Genomic DNA, 22,589 nt, shown 5'->3' with positions numbered 1-22,589 from the left:
CTGGAGTACTGCATTAGCATGGCCATGTGGGGCTCAGCCCATCTTGGGCAGCTCCTTGCAGGTGCCAGGCCACATCTCATGGGCACACTGCTCCTGGCTCTGAGCAGTGCCAGCTGCTGCCCAGATCTGCTGTGCTGGCACAGAGCTGGGCTTCGGCCTTGGGAGGCTCAGTTTCAGCTGATACCCGTGTCACAGCACCCAGGTGCAGGGGATGGGAGTGGGCAGTGGTTCTCCACGCTCTCCCTGGGGTTTGGGCCAGCAGAGGCTGGAACAGGTCATCACATCAATGCTAACTGTGGTGCAGAGCTGCTCCATGGCCTGAGACTGGCAGCATTGGCCTGTTGGCATCTCAGAAGGATCAGCTCTGTGGATAAAGTGGGGCAACAGACTGTATAAAAAAGGCATTTTAGTATAAATAGCCACTGTCGGGCTCCCTCACCACCTGTGGCGAGTGAAGGGTTTCGTGTGAACACTTAACTCTGGCCGTGTGCTTGCCAGGGCAGAGTTATGAATGAATTTTTCCACTCCACATTAAACCACATCTGAGGCTGCTTGACTGGTATCTGGCTTCAGCAGGCCACATTTCGGGATATAAACAGTTTACAGAGCAGCCTTCTGTTGGCCTCTGCTTGTGAAATAAAGAGCCAGGCCAGCCCTTCTGCTGTGTTTGCATCACCCCTCTCTGGCCACCCACAGTCCCCAGGCTGCCACAGCCCCAGCACAGCCACAGGAGCGGGATCAGGCTGGCAGCTGCCTTGCTTGAGATTGGGTAAGAAATTCGGGGCACTTCCTGATGGCATCTACCACTGAACCCTTTCACCTCTGTAGCCCTAAAATACACCCTGCCTGCCAAACTTGCAAGTGTTTGCAAAGTTAAGGTAGCCAGAAAACCCTCTTACGCTTCCCAGCCCATCAAGGGACTGAGCAGCCACTGGGCTGTGACTCCCAGAAGCAAAACACAGCTCATGAGAGGTATGTAAAGTGTCTTTTTTTTTTTTTTTAAGCAGATGAAGAGAGCTGCCCTGACCCTTCCTCTCTGGATCAGTATTGCCATGCTTTGCAAATCACTCCCCGGCTCAAGCTCTTTTAAACATTCTGGAGCACTCTGTACAAGCCAAAGTTTTATTTGTTTCATAAACAAGTAAAATTATATTAATGTAAAACAGGTAAATGGACAAAAGTAAAACACACAGCACTGAACACAACGCTATAGAGTACTGACATGTAGAAGTGCAGTTCCCCCCCTCGTGCGATGCCCTCCCTCCCCCGGTCCCCCAGATGATTTGCTTGAAAAGCCTAATACAGAGGTCCAAAATCTGATTCAGCTTAAACAAGATGTACAGGTCACAGTATTGAATCATAAAGGTAACGACAAGAGAGTAACTGTCTCAGAAAGGGGGAAGGTAAAAGAGTTCCCCAATCTCATCTCTTTCTTCCTTCCTTTCTTCCTTTTTTTAAATTTTTAAACAAAGAGGTTAAGGAGGAGAGGGGGAAAAAATCCATGGAAATAAACACTTTTTCACTCCAGTATATATATATATATATACACACACATATATATATATATATAAAGCAGGATTCTCAGTGAACACAAAATTCTAAAAAACTACCATTGATCTGTGCTGTTTTCTCCCCCCATCTTTTTTTTTTCTTTTTAAAAGTTGCTTTAAAAAGGATAAAAAGTGCACAGACACCCTTATAAGGCACAAACAGATCTTCTGTACAAATAATATATCATTGGACTGTTTAAAAAAAATAGCAATACGAATACTAACAAATCTGAAAGAGGCTACCTTTTCCCGGACATTTTTTTTTTTTTGAGGCCTATTTTGGAAAATTCCCATTGCTCTCAGATAGGCAGAGTGACACATCCACTGCTCTCACGTCCTGTTTGCTGCTCAGCCGTGCTCCAGACGCTGTCTGAGCTGGTTCCCTTGCTGGCATCACTGGGTGCTGCCCTTCTGGAAACTGGTCTTGGCTGCTACAGCAAAAATTCAGCCTCTGCAATGTGTCCTGAACAGCTCAGGCCCAGCCTGGGGTGGATTTGGTATTTCTCCTTGCTGGCTTAAAAATACAAAAGAGAGCTAAACCAAAATAAACCCCACCCCAGGCATGCACCAATCCTGCTCACTGAGGACCTGAGGTGTCGGCCAAGCAAACTGACTCTGCTGTGCTGGTGTGGCTGTGCAGTGACCAAAGGGACTGGGCACCCCTGAAACCGGGACAGCAGCCCTGGGAATGGCCACTGGTGCTCACAAGCCCAGATCTGATCCAGGCTGGCATCGCTCGCAGTGAGTGGATTCTGACAGCTTTCCTTGAATTCCTCAAGATGCAAAGGCTTCTCACTGCAGCCTGTCCCCAGGCAGGCACTGACCTGCCTGGCCCTTCATCCCATGCTGACATACCCTGCCATCATCGTGCCCTTGGTGCTGTGCCCACCCACTGCAGCCGGACCCTGATCTGCCAGTGTGGCACCCGGGAGGTCTCTAGGAAGGCAATGCCTGGGCAGAGGGCAGCCAGGAGGTCCAGGCAAGGCTCCAAACGCAGGGAAGCTGCCCTTGCTACCTCCTTCAGTAAAGGTGTGAGTGAACTCGTGCCGCAATTGCGGTGCGAGTGGCTCTGCTGAGGGCTGAGCACACTCAGCAGTGGCACAGCCAGCGCCATCAGCCAGGTTTCCAAAAAGGGCTCTGCAAAGTCAGTGGGCCCTTGTGCTGATGCAGCAGGGCAATGGCTGAGAGATCTCACTCTAGAGCAGCCTCTCATTTATACACTTAATTAAAATGTTCATCAGTTCTTAAAATTAAAAACCAAAAGGTTTCCCCGTGCTCTGTGAACTGGCAGGCACAGCCCGCTGCAGGAGGAAAATGAACTGCTCTCCTGGGTGTGCTCTCCACAATGGCAGCACAGGGCTGGCTGCTGGTCAGTAACCAAACACAGCTCTCCTGGCACAGCCAAACCACCACCTGGGCAGCAGCACCAGGAGAGGGCTGCGCACCCACAGCTACCTGCACCTTGGAGGAGAGAGGAAATGGCCAGGCGAGATGACAGGCACTGACAACCTCAGGCTGCCCCTCTGTGCCCAGAAGCCCTGAAATGTACAGGAGTTGCTATTCTGCTTTTTCTTTTTCAGACTAAAATTGCACCTTTCTGAAAAAGCTGTTCTTATGCACTTGGTAGCACACGGTCACCGAGCTGCAATACCAGCCCCTCTCTCATCCTCCCATTTGCATCCTCTCTCTTTTTCCCTCTTGGACCAGCTGGAAGCTGGTCAGGCTCAGGCTGAAGGACTGGACAGGGGCTGTGCAAGTGGGCAGAGGGCAGAGGACAGAGAATGGAGGGTAGCTCCTAATGGAGCAGCAGGGAGGAGGACGCTAAGCTCCTCACACCAGTCCCTGTGCTGCACACTCAAATGCTGCTCAGCTCATCCAGCTGCTGCCTGTAGCTGTAACGTCACACCTGAAACCCATTTACCTTTTAAGTCCCAACATCTACTAATAGCCCCAGAGCCTTTTTCTTTCCTACTCCTAAGTAAAGCCAAGTGAGATAGATCCCTGTTTTTCTCAACAAGTTCTCATCTACTGTTGAGACCCAGCTGTGCTGGAAAACTGGGAAAGGCAGGAGAAAGAGCAGGTAAGATCAGCACATACACAGTCCTCAGAAAAAAGGTGAGCCTGCTGGGACTGGGTCAGAAATTAATTTCTCACCACAGGCTCCAAAAAGTCCCCATGGTGGGGCAGGAGGAAAGCTGAGCCCTGCCATGGCACTGGCTGCGGGGGAAGGTCTAGGACAGGTCTGGCCAGGCAGGATGGGGTAACATGGCAGTTGTGCCACCTGCCAAGAGGGCAGAGCAAAATGCAGGTGTGTGTGCCTGGAGATGGCAAACACCATCACAGCCAGGATTGCAGTGTTCCCATCCAAACACTCCTCTCATCCACAGGCTGGAAATTATGGCTTCATCAGGCCTGAGTCGCCCCTCATAGCTGCCCACTGCTGGGGCTGGCTGGGCTCTCAGTGGCTCCTCACTGCTACTCCATGGCAGTTCTCCAGGTCTCAGCCTCCCTGGCCAAAAGCCTCTGCTCTGCCACAGAAAGCAAAAGCTGCTTTATCTATGTCCAGACTGGCTTCTCCATGTACCCCAGAAACCTGTTCACGGGGACAGAACCCAAACAAGTGAGAATCTGGCTGTGCTACTATTTGGCTTTAGCTAGTTCTCCTTACACAGATAAGCAGGACATTTCCAGATCAGTTTTGTCCACTTTGAACCCTCCCACTGGGCCTTATCCTAATTTTGTTCCACCACAGCACAAGCATCTGGCAGCATCCCAGAGCTGTTCAGGTTTTGGGGTCAGGAAGCCCAGTGGCACCTGGCATTGACCAAATGGCAACCTCCCCTTGCAGGTCCACACCATAGCAAGCCTCCTCCGGAGCAGGAAGAGGGAAAAAAGAACCTTTGCAGGGGGAATTTCTCATTTGCAGCTGGGTGCAGACCGTGATTCCCCGGATTCGCCTGTGGGCACACAGCCTGGCCATGCCTTTGGGCCCTACATGATCCTCAGCTCAATTTTATCCCTGAATTGTGCCCTACCTGTCAAATAAGGAAACACAGATAACGAGCCACTTGATAACGACTGACCAGCACGATAACCCATAAGCAGGGACGGAAAGGCGTGGTTACTGCTAGCGGCGTTCCCCTTCCTACAGCCCGAGGCGGGCGCTAAGGGCGGTATATTTTAATAACATCTTTGATGACCCGTCGGCAGATTGGGCAGCAGGCGTTGAGCTGCTTCTTCAGCTTAAGACCGCAGGTGTTGCAGAGGCACATGTGTCCGCAGGTGTAGATCACCGTGTCCACCTCGCTGTCGAAGCAAACGGTGCATTCCCCGTTCTTGCTGCTGGATGGCTCCGGAGGGGGGAAGACGGGAGAGATGGGGGGGCTCAAGGGGGAGCTTGGAGCAGTCACTGCAAAAGAGGAGGAAGGAATGAGATAATTCAGTCGCCACAGCGGTGCAAACCTGACACTGATCAACACACACGCTCAAGTCAGTTTTTAAGGCTCTTCCTGCCTTAGTCACTGCCTGGTTTGTTTGGCCAAGCAACCCCGGTGTATTCCAACCAGTAGCACAGTTACAGTTCCAGGCAGAGCCTGCTATCCCTTTTTTACACATCTGTACATTTTTTGAACAATTCTAGGGATGGTGATTCCACCACTTCCCTGGGCAGCCTGTTCAATGCCTGACCAGCCTTTCAGTTAATAAATTTTTCCTAATATCCAGTCTAAAACACTCTTGGTGCAATTTGAGGCCATTTCCTCTTGTTATTTGATACTTACAAGACAGACCAACCCCCACGTGGCTCCACCCTTCCGTCAGGGAGTTGTAGAAAGTGAGAAGGTCCCCTCCTCTGAGCCTCCTTTTCTCCAGGCTGAGCCCCCCCATCTCCCTTAGCTGCTCCTTGTGCTCCAGATCCTTCCCCAGCTCCGTTGCCCTTCTCTGAACGCGCTCCAGCACCTCAATGACTTTCTTGTCATGAGGGGACCAGAACTGAACACAGGATTTGAGGTGTGGCCTTACCAGTGCACAGTACAGGGGGACAGTCATTGCCCTGGTCCTGCTGGCCATGCCATTGCTGATACAAGCAACACGCAGACTTTCTTTAGGCCATGAAAATCTTTCCACCACTTGGTGTTTTCCTACAGTTCCTTCTGTCAGTCTGGGAAGAAATGTAACATCCCCCCTAACCTTGCCCTGCTGTCTTGCACAGCCCCAGCCCCATCTCACGCTGGATTCCTGTCTTGCTGTGGTGGGAGCTGAGGGCCAGGCTGTCCTTACCCAGCGATGACTCTGAAGCTGATGACGACCTGTTCACGCTGAAGGCCATGTCCGAGTCACTGTCGTACTGGGAGCCACCGGGGGATCCTGAGGGCGAGACAGTCACTGGGCTGGACTGCACCGTGCCTGAGAACACAGGAGAGAGCTGAGTTGAGCCCACCATGGGCAAGAAACACCCCAACCCCAGCTAAACACCTGCTGAGCTGCTCCCACCCCACACACACAGGGTGCTGCAGGGTAAAGCCCAGCTTCTGAGTTAAGTGCTGCCCCTTAGTAATGATATGTAGTGACTTTGGAGGTGCATGATTTTGGATGTGACCTCCAGGGTCTGGACCTCATTATGCAACTGTACGATGCCTGTTCAGTGCTTCAGTGAAGAACCAGGTTATCTGACATTTGGGGTATAAAGTCACTTCCCCACAGTCCCAATCTCTCCAGCAGCAGTGGCCTCAAGCTGTCGCTGTCTCACTGTCAGCTGGGTCAGGGCTTTGCTTTGGATGAGGAAAACCTGCTTTACAAAGTCATCAGTCTGATTTTCTGATAGAATCCCTTCTGATAGATCCAGCAATGGATCAAAAGTGCCAGCTGATACCCGAGCTGTGGCAGTGCCTGAGGAGCAATTACTGTCCAATACATGTGCTTAAACCAGAGCTGTGCTCACAAACATCATCATCCTTACCAAGGCAGGAATTTAACACCTTTTGGCTGGAATAGGGAGTTTATAAAGAATCCCTTAAAAAACAAAGCCACTGAAATACAGCTGCCTCCCCCCACAGCCATCCTTGCCTGCTGCTTATTTTATGTCTCGAGTCTCATCCATTTCTGGGGGACTTATATAGGCTGCACACATCTAGGTGACAGCCAACATGTCTCACTCACTTTTATTTGCAAACACAAGGTGAGATCAGGAGCTGCTTCCTCACATCAGTGAACACTGTGAGTGCAAAACTGTAGCTCTGGTTCTGGACCAGGGAACTGCACAAGCCAGGTGCTCCCTGATACCTTTCTTTTGGCTGCACTTACCCAGTATTTTGAGCTGGTTGATTACACCATGGATTGTAAAAAACACCCAGAGAGACTGTGAGGTGTCCACACACATCAGCATTCCTCGGCTGGCTCCATTCACCCCGTGGTGCACCTCTCCATTCGGCAAGACCATGAAGCTGAGAATGTCACCGTTGTTGAGGACCGGGAACGCTCGGTAAACCACCCAGTACTCCTTGCGGTCCAAGAGAAAGTCTGGATCTGCCGGGAGCTCATTTGTCCGTAAAGTACTCGGATCACAAGAAGTGATGCCAAATGAAAGGGCCCCGTAGTATGGCAACCCAAGGTGTCCTACTTCCACAAAGAGGCTTTCACCGATGTGCAAAGGCCGGTCAGAAAACACCAAAGTCCTATTGCTTTCTTGCCAGTTGGTGCACGCAACCATCCGGTCCTGAGAAAAGGTGATGTCAGGGCCACGGGTGGGGTGGAACCGCAGGTCTGTGTCCAGGAAGGCCGGGACCCCCTGCGCGTGATGCCGCCGGTTTGGGCAGCAGGGGATGATGTGGTTGTCTGTCGCAAGTCCTGGTACCCGGCTTAGGTTTAGGTTTGCAATTTTAGCCACCACTTGGTTGTTCTCTAGCTCATTGTTGTTGAAGTTGGCTGAGTCGTGGTTGCTCTGTGGAAGGCAGGTGCTGAGCCGGGCAGTGCTGAGCCGGGCAGTGGTCATGGTCTCTGCGAACATGCTATCTGTGACATAAACCCAGTGACACAGGCATTACAGTCAAGATACAACTGCCTACTTCTATGGTTATAATTATTATTTCAGCCTACAGATTCAGTCCCTCTGAATGGAAAAAATCAGCCAGAGGTCAACCAGTAATTGGTGGAGAGTCAGGTGTGGAGCAGGCAGAAGGCAGACAAATAGCTGCATCTTGGCAGCCAAGGAAAAACAAGTGTTTCAAAGTACCCATGTGATCTGGGAGTTCCCTGCACTGGCGAACTGGATAAAGTTGTAAACCAGTGTGGTCCTACAGCTTTCTCAGTGGAGAGGTCTAATAGCTTTGAGACCACTCTGTAAAAGAAGGAAACATCTCAATATCTTGTTGTCCAAAGCTCTTGTGCCAGTCAAATCCACAACACAGCAATGGGCAAAGGAACACAAGCACAATATTCTTTCCACACTCTTTGTCATTGCCTTATAACTGTGTCCAGGCACAGGTGTGTCTGAGAGGTCATTTTAAGGAAGATTTCAAGTTTTGTATCTCAGGGGTGTTCTCAGCCCTGCAGAGATTTTGAATGGAGAGCTGGTCACAAAAGCTACTTCCTGCAGGTGTTAGAATGATTTTTATGGCAGAGAATTGTTTTCCCTTTTCACAGCAAAGGGAAAGTCAGGATGTTGATCCTTAATTCATTTTCCAGATTTTCACTTCGGCCATGCCAGGCTGGGGGAACGATGTAAAGGTGTGGAGAAGTTTGGGAGTGTCCTTCCTTCTACCTCCAGCCCTGCCCAGGGCAGCCTGGACACTTGACTCTGAAGGCAAAGCCTCAACCCACTGAGCAAAGTCAAAGCATGTGAAAGTAAAGAGTCTGTGTGAATGAAGCAGGCGCCTGGTCTTCCCAGAGATGGGGGTGAAGAAGCCCAGCACCAACACTGCCTGCTCCTTGAAGGAGAAAATCACCAGGCTTTTACCAAAGAAGGAAAAACACTCAAATCCAGCCAGCACCTGCAAAGCAGAGGCTGCTTCACTCAGCAGCAGGAGAGGCTACTGGGGTAGACTGATGCCTGGACCAGCTCCTTCTAGCAAGGACAGGGTGTCTGGCAAGAAAGAGTAAGACATCCAAGCTTCATGATGGATATGCCCCATCCCTGGAAGTGTTCGAGGCCAGGTTGGATGGGGCTTGGAGCAACCTGGTCGAGTGGAAGGTGTGCCTGCCCAAGGCAGAAGGTTGGAACTGGATGATCATTAAGGTTCCTTCCAATACAAACCATTCTGTGATTCTACAATTCATAATGCTGAAAGATGCATTCAGTGCATCAGAACTGGAGTTATATTTTACAGCTTTCTCAACTCACAAAATTTTGGGAGGAAGAGACAGAGACAAGCACATCCTCTAAGACACGACCACTGTAGCAAGGAGTTTGGGTCCCCTGTGCTCCAGATCATCGCCCTGATCATCGTGCTGAACATTGCCCTGATTCCCAAGGCAGTGTATGGGGTTTGGTATTTTAATAAAAAAAGAAAATATCAGAGTACAGGTGCTCCCAGGCTGAGTCTTTCACTCTGCACACTTGGATGCTGCAGGCATGACGGGGGGGGGGGGGGGGGGGGCAGAAAGATGCAGCATTTTATTTTTCTAACTCCAATCTAATGAGGAAGAAGGAGTGCTCTGGTGAAGCAGCTGCCCTGGCCAATACAGCAAACACTTCTGCTCTGTGATGAGCACCAGAGGCTGGAGTGCATCGCAATTGCAATTACAGGATAAGCTACTGGTAAGGTTTAATTACACATTTGAGGCACAGCAGACAGGGAAAAGTGTTGTTTATGTGTAGCCTTCTCGCCTGTAAAATAATTGGCACCATTCAGAAGAATATGTGATGTAGCTGCCTGCCCACTGGACTAACCATTTCACAGTTTATCACTGGTGTCTGCTCTGTGCCAGGACGGCAGCACCATCCCCTCAAGCAGGTGCAGCTGAGTTTGGCTGTTAAAACTCAAATCAGCTCCTAGGAGCCTCTGGGAAAGGGCAACACTTGTATTTTAAAAGGATTCCCTGTGGTGTGGCCCAGTTCAAAACCTTCCATATAACACTAAATTCATTTGAAATTTCAGTGCCATAAAAGTCACAAAAGGAAAGTCATTCCATGGCAATCAGCTTGGTTTGCTAATGGGAACAAATTCCTCCCCTCTTTCAGCCCTCCCCAAGGATGATGCCTTTTAAATCAGCCAGACACCACCTGAATGCAGTGATCTGTGTGATGCCCATGTGTAAGGGAAGGGTGAATCAGGTCATGTCTGCAAATCCAGCCCCTTAAACTGCCAGCCTGGGTGGGACCAAGGCCAAGAGAGAGAGGCTGGAGAAGGGCCCCAGGAAACTCTTGGGCCGTTGGTGGTAGTTTTCAATGGACTGGCAGTAACTGGTAGCTGGGAAAGAATGAAGTCAGCACTGGTCATCTTTGTCTGCTCAGTCCCTGGGACTTTGCTGTAAGCAGCACTACGTTTTTCCACGCCACAGCAGCACATCCAGCTCAGAGAAAGCTGGGTGAAGTCACAGGTAAAGATTTACATTTATCCCTTCACATGGCTGCTATAACGTGCAGCCTTAGGGGTTTTTTCCATCACATCTCTAAATATATTGCTTTTTGGATCCCTAGTGCTGGCAAAAGGAAAATGGTTAATTTGAGGTACAAAACTAACAGCAAATCAACTTTCTTAAGTGTCCCATAGAAATGATCAACAAGATCGTGCATCATTTCTACCTGATTATGCCTCTGTGGAAAGAGCAACCAGAAGAGCAAACACACACTTACCTAGTATCTGTACTTCATGGGTAATTCCGTAGACGTCTATGAGTGCCCAAAGAGGACCAGAAACTTTAATACCACAGTGAAACAGTATTGGCTCCTCGTCATTAATACTGTAGAAGACTCTCCCATGACGATCAACCCAGAAGGCCAAGATATTGTCCCTCACAGCAAACCTCTCTGGCAAAGCTTTGGCCCAGTATCCGGGACGGGTCACCAGGTCAGGACAGGCGTACTTTGGTATCTCGTCAGAGCTCATCTGCGACGGGTCGTGGATGGTGAAGCCGAAGCGCAGGGCCCCGCTCCAGCCGTGGTGCACAGCCACCAGCTTCAGCCGCACCTTCTCGTAGAGGTGGATGGGCCGGTTGGTGAAGGTGACCCCGTTGCAGAAACTGTTCCTCCGCGTGGCCTTGCGGGAGTGAACGTCCAGGCGCACGTTCTTGCCTTTGGCTTGGGAGTGGAAACGCGGCGGCTCCGTGATGGCGAGGACCGAGCGCCTCTCATGGCTGCTGTTGGGCAGGCTGTAGTAGGGGCGGCTGGAGACGGAGCGGGTCTGGTGGCTTGTGTCTGCAAAAGGAGAAACCAGTGGCTCTGTCAGAAGTGCTTGACCCGGGCCACGTGCTGGCTCAGCCCTGCCTTGCGGGGGGTGCCTTGCACTCCTCCCTAGGACCCGCTATTTAATCTTACAACATTGTGCTTATCCACAATCTGCTCATTGTTGTCCCAGTCTGGCCCTCAGCTTTATGCAAATACAAGGCAAATGTAGCTCTCAGGGCAAAGGTTAGGCAGCTTCCCTTCTACGCCCTGCAAAGCTGGATGGAAAGGAACATCCTTTGTTCCCATCAGATGCATCCTACTGCACTCGGAAAGGCTTAACACCTGTGCCTGTGGCTCCGGGTTTCCTATTTGCAATGCCTGTGTTGTTAACTCACATGGTGGCCAGAGACACATCAACCCTGAGAATGGTCACATGTCAGAGATGCTCGAGATGAACACAGATGTAGGAGACTGATTTTTGTGGACATGAAACCACTGGTTCCTCTGGGCCCTTTTTGTAGCAATGAACAGGCACTTTTGAACAACACAAATAAAGCAACACATTTAGCAGTTGGAGCACTACACTACCTCTGCATCACCAGGCTGTTCTTCCAAAACTTTCAACCCAGCCACTGGTTCAGATATCAGATGCAACTGACACATTAAGGAGCATTTCATCCTGCAAAGCCTTGACTTTACATAGAACCTTCCATTTGAGCTCAAAGCACTTTATAAATGGTGATTGTTTTCAGCTTCACAGCACCGCAGATGGCACAGAAATCCTGCCATCCTCGTTTTACAGATGGGAGAAGGAGAATTTATGGGTGAGATCTTTCAGCATTTTAAGTCAATAGCAATTTTGAGACCAATTTCAAGAAAAGCAGATTTGGGGCCTAAAATGAAGTTCACACAAGCATGAAGCAGAAATGAAAAAAGCTCAACTTTTAATCTTAAGCCTTAGCTATGAGCTCCCTGAGGTGGAGACAATCTCTTTTGCATATCCTTGAATACATGGGGTTTTGTTCCAGGACCTGGGATCCCATCACACCACCACCACCATGGTGCTCCAGGCAATTCGGTCTCCCCATTTCCCACCCACTCCACCTCTCCTCTTCTCTGCACCTGGCTTTGTAGATTTTGAAAGCAAAAATGGAATGTATCCTGAGTGCTCCAAGCCATCCTGTTAAATATAAAACTGCATCACATGCTCACATTCCTTTTGAAATATTTTGCCATATCTGAAGCTTTAGAAGCTGCCTGCCTGGTCCTTCCTTCAAGCTGCTTCCTCCCTGTGTGTAACCCCAGGCTTTGCTTCGTGACAAGGGATGGATTTTCTGACACTTTCCTCTCCTGGAAAAAAACACCAGAAGATGCTGGGAACGCAGCTGGAAGAGCTGGCAGGAGGCTGCAGTTGTGACCCCTTTTTCTGCAGGCAAAACCATAGCAGACAGGGCAGCAAGAGGCTGGGACCTGCATTTGTGTCTGAATTAACAGAGCCACTAAGCAACCACTGCCTTTGCAAATGAAAGAGAAGAGGGGTCACAGACAAGATCTGAACACAGGATTAGCCCTTGCAATCAGGCATCTGCGACAGAAGTCAAAGAGCTACAAAGGCAAAAAGCTTCTGTTTGCAGCAAGACAAAAAGGGCAATCCTAAATCGTGACAGGCAAGTGCAGCAGCTGAACAAAAGGTGGGTTTATGTTTTTTCCTTCTGTACGTGATAGTGGCTGTGTAGCACCAGGTAATGGTTAATCCTGTCCTACATCGGTGTAAATAAATACATCCTCGCTCTTACACAGTGGGAGGGGGTTGCTGTTTCCATGGCAGGGCCATGAAGGCAGAGTCCTGGGGAAGACGGGGAGAAGAGAAGACCCCCCCACCCCAACCTGTGAAAGCAAGTGCCCTGGCCTCAATGCCCTGTGTCGGCCAGGAGGTGGAAGGAGGGAAGAGAGCTTTTGTTCTCCTCTCCACTATCCCAAGAATACCCTGCTTTCCACTCCCAGTGCAGCACCAGCCTTCCTCCCACATCGACCTGCAGGAGAAAAGACACGTGTAAAGATGGAGCACGGCAGGACGTGATTCCTCCAGCACTGCTCCAGGGCAGGTTCTTCTCACGCCACTTTCGGAAGGCACAGAGGACTGAGGTAGCAGTGACAGTGCCAGCAGCACAAGTGACAGGACAGCGATGACACAGGCACCCACTTCAAACGCAGCTTCGGGTCCACCCTGCCAGAGAGGAACTTGGGGCCAGGGTCTGGCACTTTTTGTTTTGTTTTTTTAAAAACAGGAAAGCATATTGTGACTAAACAATAGGAAAGTCCCCCTAAGGAAATGAATGGATAATTTATTTATAACATCGTCCCCTCCTCGCATGAACACCTGCCGGTTGCCACCGGGAATAAAGCCTGACATAACCCGAGGCAGGGGAGGCAGAGCTTTCCCACTGAAACACGCCTGAAGCTGAGCTGGGGCATGTGCTTTACTCATTATGTACCGACGGGGACTAGGCAAGCTCAACAGGATGTTTGTGCCTTTGAACTGCCCGAATTTGCAGCTCAGCTTCCATGGTTTGGATCACATTTCAGTCCCTCTGCTATTTCTCCAAATCCTCTCCTCTCCTGACTGTGCTTTCCTACCCAAAAGCCGGTCGGTGGGATAATGACAGCCAAGCTCATGGCAGAAGTGCCACCCTACCCAAGGGTGCCTGACAGGCAGCAAAGAGCTATGCCAACTCTTTTTTTCAGCTGTGAGATTCCTACAACGCTTTGAGCAAATAATCTCTTCTCTTTCTGCCTCACTTCCCTGTCTGAAAGAGAGTAACACTATTCCTCCACCCCACAGGAAGCTAAAAGGATTAAAAAATATAAGGTTCTCAAACCCTTCAATCCATGAGCCCTGTAAGCATGTTGGCAGGCTGGCTACATCATCACATGGGACCAACTGAGTCCCCCGAGGGATGTCTTGAGTGTCCATCCAACATTTTCCTTATTTTTATTCCAGAGTTTTCCATTTTTCATCCCTAGTCTCACTAACTGCAAACATGATGCTCACAGCATGTCCCTTAAACACACAAGAGAGACTTCAGCACATATAAATTAAGGCAGGAAAATGGAAGAAAAAGCTGAAGTGAAGGATTAAGAATGGTCTAAGGCTCCTCGCTGTAACGTGCAGAAGAAACCCTTTTGGCAAGGCAGCATTTCCATCTACATCCTTATGGTGTCAGACAACACTGAAACAGATTTGGGTTATGGGGCCCCATGCTCTCAACTGCACATCTGAAGCTTCACCTGCTTTCCAAAAGGCCAGCGCATTCATTTTGGAGGTTATGCTGACCTTTGGAGAGGTATTTTAACAGACGTGCACTTTGCATTTCAAAAAGGTACAGCAGGCAGACCATGGACAAATTCCACATATTTATCATGGTTCCAGTTCTAAAAATAAACATTTTTTTCACCCATTTGTTCACAGCATCGGGTTTGCAGCAGCACTTGTAATCCCCCTGACAGCAGCAGACAAAATTCAGCACAAGAGCCCTCTCCAAGGCTGGTGCTCTCCAGGGTGTGGGATGGAGGAGGCTGCTCAGCTGGGGAGTGACCTTAAGCCAGATCAATCCTGTCTTCACTTGCCTGGACAAGCCAGGCAGGAATAATACCCCTAAATTGAGGGAGAAGGGAATAACGTTCAAGGAGACCAGAGCTACAGCAGTCACAGTGAGGGCAGCCTGATAGGAGGAGGAGGAGAGCATTGCCCCTCCAGTAAATCCATGGTCTGCATCAAAAGACATTCCCTGTGCCCCACAGCCCTTTCCTGAGGACCCCCTCCATGACAAGAGATGCACAGGATCACAAGGGGCAGCTTGGTGCCAAACAGGGATGTGTCCTGGATACAGTGAGGATGTCAAAGGAACAGAAATTACTGGGACCATCACCCAGCTCGCAGCAGATACGGCTCATCAGCATGGTCTCCTTGGGCTGTTCAGAGAAAGGCTGAGAGGTTCAGAGGAGAGGCTGAAAAGCTCAGAGGAGAGGCTGAGAGGCAGCAGAGTGTGGCCTGAAATCTATCAAGCCTCGTTGCACAGGTGAAAGGGAATCCACCCAACACACCCACACCTTATCTTTATGTCTGCTGCTTTATCTGTAACATGAGAACTTTTTCCTATTACAGTAGAGAGTTGGGTCGGCGCTGCTGCAACACCCCTGTTGAACATTAAACAAGGTGTCTGGAGAGAGAGGGCAGGTGGCTTTTGCTTTGTGATAGGAAAATCCCACCAGGTGGGGACAAGAAGGCCAAGTTCACTGCATGACTGCGAGCTTAGAAACAGCCCTCCTGAACTGAAGTCAATCCCAGTGTGGTCCAGTCAAAGCATGGTCCTCACCACACTTGTCCCACAGCATCTCGACTGCCAGAGATGATGCAGCCGGACACTGGAAGGCTGGGAGAGACATACTGGGCAGTTACTGCAGATAACAAACATTAACAGTAACACAAGACAGGATTCTGCTCCAACGAGATTTTATCTTCTGAGAACAGGAGATAAATATCTTTTCACGTAAAAATTAAGTGCACTGCCCAGACATTTTTTTTTTTAATGCAGAAAACGTGTTGGGGAGCTCTGTGGGAAACACTGGTGTCGCCTATTCCACGGTCAGTAGTGTGAATTTGTAAAGTTAGGCAACTAAATCCACTATAAGGCTGCTACAAAAAAAACCTGGCCTCATTCCTGAATATCCTGCTGGCTCAAACACTGGAAAACTCAACAATTAATAAATATCCCCCATGTAAATTCCTGTGGTTTGCATAACTAGCCCAGAGCCCTGCTTTGATGGAAGGTCGCCCTGCCTGGTCCTCTAACATGAAACAAACTTCCAGGGAGTTAAAAAATGGTTCACCTGCAGTGGAATGATACAGAAATTGAGGTGTTAAGGGACACTGAAGAGCCTGTTATGAATTACAGGAAATGTGACATTTTTGAAGAAACATTTGTGAAGGAGGGGAGGAGGAAAGACAGAAGTTGTTTTTTCATTAGAAGACAGTGTGTTGTGGGACTGAGGTGACTCTTGATGCAAATATCTAATGGATATATATAATTTTTCACTGGAGAACAGTTCAGAAAAATCCCCGGCAGAGAACGGGGATTGATTTTAGCTTGCAAAAATTGAGTTTTGCCTGTCTTCACGAGAAAACCCTCTTGCTCTGTGGCTAATGTTTGAGACCAAACATTTTAGAGGGAATTTAAAAAAAATGCTAAAATCAATTTTTTTTCTAGGCAGAGGCTAATGACACATTTACTCTCGGCTTCTAGGTGTTCCTCCACGAAAACAGAGAGGTATTTCTCCAACAGTATTTTGCCAAATCCTTTTGTTCCGATCCTTTTTCTCAAACCAGCAAACACAGGCAACTCCAGCAACTCCAGGCTGCTCCATCTCCTTTCTCCCACCATGTCCTCAGGAAATGAGCTCTTGCATTTCTGCTTTCAGCTTTAGCTCTTTCCTTGCAGTGGGGAGCTCATATCAAAGTTCAACCACATCCTGGAAAAGAATGTTTGCCTTGACAGGAAAGCCAATGCCAAGCCTTAGCTCTCCTGGTTATCTGAGCATCTCCTCATGACAACAGCACCGGAGCCAAAAGATGGCAAGTGCAGCTGAAACACCGATGTCTCCCTCCCAGAAACCACCAGCTGGCTCCAAGCAGAAAATAAAACATGACAGAAGTTCTGCTCCAAGGATGGAAAGTGCTGATGGCAAATCCTCCACGACCTAGAAGTTATCACAGAGCCCCAAAGACTGAGGAGAGCCAGCACTCTCCCAGATCAGGCAGGAATACTCTCCCAGCCCACTTCCAAACCTTCTGCTTCACTTTGCTTTCGGTGGTGAAGGAAATCAAATGTGACACAAAGAAAGCCAGTGCGTGACTTCAACGGTGAAGCATTTTCAGAGCAAAATGGGGAGCCCTGAGCTAAATCATTATGGACTGGTGGATCAGGTTGTAGAGCAGGGTCTGCTATCAAAAAACCTACTGCTGGGCCTGCAAGTAAAGGTACAACCACCCACGCTTGCCTCCATCTCCCCGTTCCCCTGTTTCTCTCCTGTTGTGCCTCTCACTGTCAGCATGCAGGAATTTTGCTGCAAAGTTGGCTCCATCTTTATTACAGGCTTTTAGTTCTCCTGCATATAAATAGCACTAAGTATACACAGAAGCCAGCGATTAAGCATGGAAAAAAATCTCCTCTTCCCCGTATTATTAGCGAATCTGGGTCAATGAGTCTGCAACTCTAGTAACAAATTCTTAGAGTTGGTTAATGAGAGACAGAGCGAGAGTGAGCGGGATGGAGAAAAGGCAGGGTTCATGCCATAATCCCTGCTTAAGTCTTTCAGTGCAAGCAATGAAAGCAGCTGCATGACAGATGAGGAGCCTTGGAAATGGCACAGCTTATTGTAATCTGTTATACAGGCTCGACACCCAAGTCCACTGGCTCGTGTCAGTCCAGAGGCCACGCTCATGAGCCAAAGAGCTTTGAAAGATGTCATGGATTTGAAAGTCATCAAGTAAGGGATGCAGAACTAGATGAAATTTTTGGCTACTGGCTAAAGATAAAAACATCTTGTCAAAAATAATCAGTCGGCCACTCTTACCGTAGCTCTTATTGGGAATTTTTGGACTATGTTCTCACTAATATGCTGCATATGCGTAAGAGTTCATACACCGTGAGAGCAAACCCATGCCCCTTACTTGATGTATTATGGTTTTGCAAAATTGTTACCTTCTTTAGAAAGTGAAGTTTAACTTGAGGAGAGCAGAGGGCTGCTCAGCTCACTTTATCTTCTAGTCCTAAGCTCAGAGTCTGTTGCACAGTTTTGAGAGGTGATCAAGAGTAATGAGAAGTGAGCAGCTGATGTCTTTTAAAGCAACTCCACAAATGGTTTCTGAGGAGTGCTAGGTTGGAAGACTAAATATTTTCCAAATCTAAGTGCTCAGCTTGTCAGTCAGTGATTAGAATATTTATTTTTGTGATTTATTATTGTTTTCTAGAAACAGACAATGTGTACCATAACACAGAGAGCATTAAAAGATGCAACACTTCAGGCTGGAAAGACTGGTCTGGAGGAATGAACACAGCTGGAGACCCAAAGATGGGAGGAGAGGAGCAGAGATGTGAACAAAACCCCTCATGTTCTCCGGGGTGACTGCATTCTGCTCAGGTTTACTGAATTCATACCGAAACGGGGTCCAAGTTCCAGAGATTGACAATGCTAAACTATTTTTTCTCAATGGCTGTTACTTTGGGAAGGTCTGAAGCTCAATACCAACTTTAGATGTATCAAATCAAGTGTGCTGTCCTCACTGCAAGTTAGCCCAGCTTAGGAGGCCAATAGCCAAGGACCTCAACAGTGGCTTTGCTGTTCTGTCACACACCACTTTCTTTGTGCATTCCCTTTTTCCACAGCCTGACCAAGAACAGCCCCACAGCACGTGTGTCAGGGCACCTTTTTCTGTAATGAGAGCACCCGCAGTTATCAGAGGAGAAAGATTCTGTTTTCAGTGTTTTCAGTGCTGTACAGAATGGCTCAAATATAGATTTTCATGGCAACAAGACAGACACAGAGATATTTTAATTTTATAGGATATTGTGTCAGTGGGATCTGTCTCAGAGACCCCTTTCCCTTCCTCCCTGCTCCAGGCATCCACTGCTGCAGCAGGGACTGCAGACACCACCTAAGAGCAACCCAAGAGATGCCAAAAACCTGCTGTATTCATAAGTGCTGATGGTCTCTCAAGGCCACCACGTGGCTCTTGCTTTGAGGTGGGAACATACCCTGTCATTGGGTCTGCAGGAGACCCATCACATACTCCTGATTAATCCCTCTGCACAGCAAAGATCTTTGAGTATTTTTCACAGGTTAAAAAAAAAAAAAAAAGGGTTGGTCTCCTTGCCCCCAATTCCTCTCCATTCATTCTTCACTTCCAAGACAACTTTTCCCCTACAGACAGTACAAACAGCTCAGGACTGGTTTACAGAGCAACACGTTATGTTTCAAAAGCATTGCTCTGAACCAGTGTTTTCATTTTCCAATCACGACTGGGATTTGTTGAAGAGTTACAAGAACTTGTGCGTGGCATAATCACTGACATTGAAATGGTCCATGCCCTCACTCTCTCCTCTTGCTGCCAGGGCAGCACGTAACAACCATTAATGCAAATAGACTCCCTGCTTCCATTGAGCCTTTTCTTCAGACCAGCTGTACCAAGTCATCTGCACCGGGGATTTATAAATAGTGACCATGTCATTCCAATGTTAACGGCTTTTAATGAAATTGAAGAATGACATGCATTCCCTTTTAATATCCCCGGAGCTGCAATTTTATTCCATCCCATGGTTTCAATACAGCGCTCATGGAAAGAGTGCTGGAGCTTGGCACATCCTTCCCACAGCCCATCAATGTGTTGATTCCAGCATAGACAGGAACAAAAAAGAGGGAAATAATTTTGTTGTCTCTCTGATGCAGGAAACCCACCCATCCCCTACAGACAGGCAGCGTCATGGCACTGCATCACGAGGGCAGCTTGTGACACAGGGAGAAAAAAAGATTTGAACAGGAATAGTGGTAATTTAGCTTCACTTTCGACGCATTGTTCTCTGAAACCCCCCGAAAAGCCAGTGTTTATGTTATCTTCATCCCTCGGGATTCGGGCTGTAAACAATTTACACTTAAGCCTTTCCCACCTCCAAAAAGCATGTTTGGACAAAGGCCAGTACATAAGATGCGCTGTCAGAGCCCTCCCTGGTCTGTGCATGTACCGTGGGTGACTCAGGTGGGGTGTGTGATGCTCCAGCCGAGGGCGTTACGGGCAGAGTGTGATTTCCACACTCACTAAAAACACGTGAAAACTTTCCCCTAAGCAAAGGAATTGCCCAGCTCCAGGACCACACAGGAAGAAAAGCTGCAGATGATGGAGCTCTGAGCAGCCTGGTCTAGTGGAAGGTGTCCTTGTGCATGGCAGGGGGGTGGAACAAGATGAGCTTTCTTTAAGGTCCCTTCCAACCCAAAGCAGTCTGTGATTCTATGAAGGGCAAGATCAGCACTCAGAGCGATGCTGCAAGTGCAGAAAGTAGAGCCCAGCCATTCATTCCTGCCTTCAACTTTTTCTAAGACAACCTTATGATAAAAGGAACAAACCTGCTATTTTTCTTTGCTTCATAATTTTTACAGAAGCCTCTTTTGTCTGTATCTCCTTCCTTCATACTGGTTCTAAGGGTCTCTTTTTTTCTCCTCATAATTACAACTTCTCTATACTCCAAGGACAGGAAAGAATTCAGTTTAAAAGTAGAGCTATTTCAGTCCAAACAGGGATAGACAACCAGAGAGCCATTAGACTTAACAGCGGCACCCATACAGAGCTTCTGATCTGTCCTAAGGGAGCCACAAAACCATGGGACAAGGGGGAAAAAGGCCTCTAGGAAGGTCTTCCTCCCAGTAAGCCCCGCCTCCAACATGGTACAGCATTTTTAAACTGTATCCACAGCTCCTTTTATATTTACACACAGTTTAAACAGTGATCTGGCAGCAAGAGGGGAAAATGCTTTGGGAGGAACGCATGGCTGAGGAAGCTAAATAAAGAAGTGGCCAGGTCTTCAATCATCCTATATTTTATATATACAAAGGCTGCGATTCCACTAAGCTTTTCCAAAACAATATGTAAAGAATCCAAAACAGGGCAAAAGGATGGTAATAACTGGTTATAATTAAATCAGGGGGAAAGTACAGCTCTTCCAGTGTGCCAGGCTTGTTTCCTTGGAGGCATGGCCAAGCACGAAGGGACTGGTGGTGGAAACCAGTGGGACTGGTGGGACTGGGAGCTCTAATGGGTTACAGGTAACTGCAAAGGGCTGAGCCCAGCCTGCGCTGGTGGGCTGATGCCTCAGGCCAACACTGTCCCAAAAGGGTGATTTCAAATAAATTTAACACTGGCCAAACTCTCTTTCCAAGCCATCCGAAGAGCTGATGACTTCACTCGACTCATGTACATTCCAACCTGTACAACAGTATCACACTTTTTTGTTGGTTGTTTTAGTTAATGTTCAGACAAACAAGCTAGAGTTTTTTCTAAATAACAGGACATCTTGGGAAACAAATTCAAACATTTTTAATAGAAAAAAAAAAAGTAGAGCTCTGGTCCAGAAACGTAGGAAAACATTTGACTAAAAAAAGATGCATCCTTTTTTCCTTAGTTGAAATTTTTTAAAATGCATAGTTTTCTGCTAAGCTATGAAGCCAATCTGAGAGGCGAGTGGTTGTGCAACACTTGGCTGCTGCATGGCTGAGATCCTTTTCCATGATATTTGCAGGACTTAATAAGAGGAAACAAGACCCACTTCAAGACATTAAACTGTCCAAACTAAAGAAAATACAGTCATACCATTACTGGACACACCATGACCTCAGCCCATTCCTTCATCTCAAATGTCTTCAATTATTTCAACACAAAAAGGATTTGAGCAAGAGAGGTTTACTTTTAAGCTTTCATGTCAACCTTAATTCCAGTGGGATTTGATCCCAGCACACCTAAGTCAGTATCAACATTTTTCTCCCTTTACTCTCCCTTTGTGGTACCACAGCCAAGAGATGATAGAGGCAGGTGAAACAAAGAAATCTGGAGATAAGAGGACAGTTCCATGCCTTGTTGAAGATAAATGCCCACTTTTTTTGGCCAGAAAATGTCCAAAGCCTCTTTATGCTCCCTCCTCTAGAGGAAAGAATCACTCCCAAAAGATGGGGTAAAGGTGTGAATTATAGAGCAAACAGCACTGCAATTACCCAGGTATCAAGTACTAGTTTACACCCTGTTTTCTCACCTTTTTAAGGTGGAGCTTAGACCTTTGTTCAGCACAGCACACTCAGTCAATACCTTCTCAACAGTTCACTGCAGAGCTGCATGTTGTTATTATTATTATAGCTGTATTGGGGGGGGTATTTTTAATAGATGCTTTACACCTATAAACCCCCACTGTTCTGTCAAGGCACACTCCTTAGTAACTATGGAATTGGAAATTTTAGAAATCCCACATAAAACAATATAAACAGCTGCCTAAACCCTCCCATTTCCACCCAGATGGCTCTCGTTTCAATTGACAGAATCAAACTAATTCAGAGTCACCCACTGGCCTTGTTTGGATTTGCTTAGAAAAACACACCTATAAATCACATCTGAAAAACTGTGGGGAGAAAGACTGTGTTTCTCTTTGGGTGCTTCTTTGGGTTCTTTTTTTTTTTTTTTTTTTTTTTTTTTGTAGAACAAAATTTTACTACCAAACAAAAAATACACAATTACGTGTTGACAGCTTAGAGCTTCTGTGGTTTTGGCCACAATAAAACACTGGCAGCAGCACAACTACAAGTTGTCCCTCTGCTTCTCCGAAATAGATGGCACCAAGTGTCTCCCACTTGCATCATCTCCCTGGGACTTCTGAGCTGGAAACATGCTGAAAAAAGGGATGCCAAAGCCTGAAGTCATCAAAACGGACCCACACAGGGCCTTTCCCTCCTCCCAAATCCATCAGACAGTGGGTGCTACGGGTGTCACCCGGCCCCTTGTCTGCCAGCACATCGAGGAATTGGCCTCAGCTGAAGGGGACTGCATTCAGGAAGTCTAAAAATAAACCTGAAAATCATCTGAATGGCAGTGGCCAATGTCCATCCTGGCACAGCTCTGACCATCG

At 48.0% G+C, this 22,589-nt stretch overlaps 1 protein-coding gene across 1 annotated transcript in view; it reads right to left on the bottom strand.

Annotated features, from left to right (window-relative positions):
• Positions 1 to 1,108: 1,108 nt before the first annotated feature.
• The window catches only part of NEURL1B (neuralized E3 ubiquitin protein ligase 1B), a 33,125-nt gene continuing 11,644 nt past the window's right edge, over positions 1,109 to 22,589 (bottom strand). The window contains exons 2-5 of the mRNA XM_027718765.2: positions 10,342 to 10,902; positions 6,852 to 7,559; positions 5,829 to 5,954; positions 1,109 to 4,959 (exon numbers count right to left, since the gene is read on the bottom strand). Of these exons, the coding sequence (XP_027574566.1) occupies positions 4,715 to 4,959; positions 5,829 to 5,954; positions 6,852 to 7,559; positions 10,342 to 10,902 (1,640 nt within the window). The 3' untranslated portion in view covers positions 1,109 to 4,714. The remainder of the gene's footprint in view (positions 4,960 to 5,828; positions 5,955 to 6,851; positions 7,560 to 10,341; positions 10,903 to 22,589) is intronic.

Source organism: Pipra filicauda, unplaced genomic scaffold (genome assembly GCF_003945595.2).
Source record: "Pipra filicauda isolate LSUMZ 115617 unplaced genomic scaffold, ASM394559v2 scaffold3_size10097308_pilon, whole genome shotgun sequence".
Taxonomy (NCBI): domain Eukaryota; kingdom Metazoa; phylum Chordata; class Aves; order Passeriformes; family Pipridae; genus Pipra; species Pipra filicauda.
The sequence above is the reverse complement of the archived record's forward strand: the minus strand, read 5'-3'. Positions and strand labels throughout refer to the sequence as shown.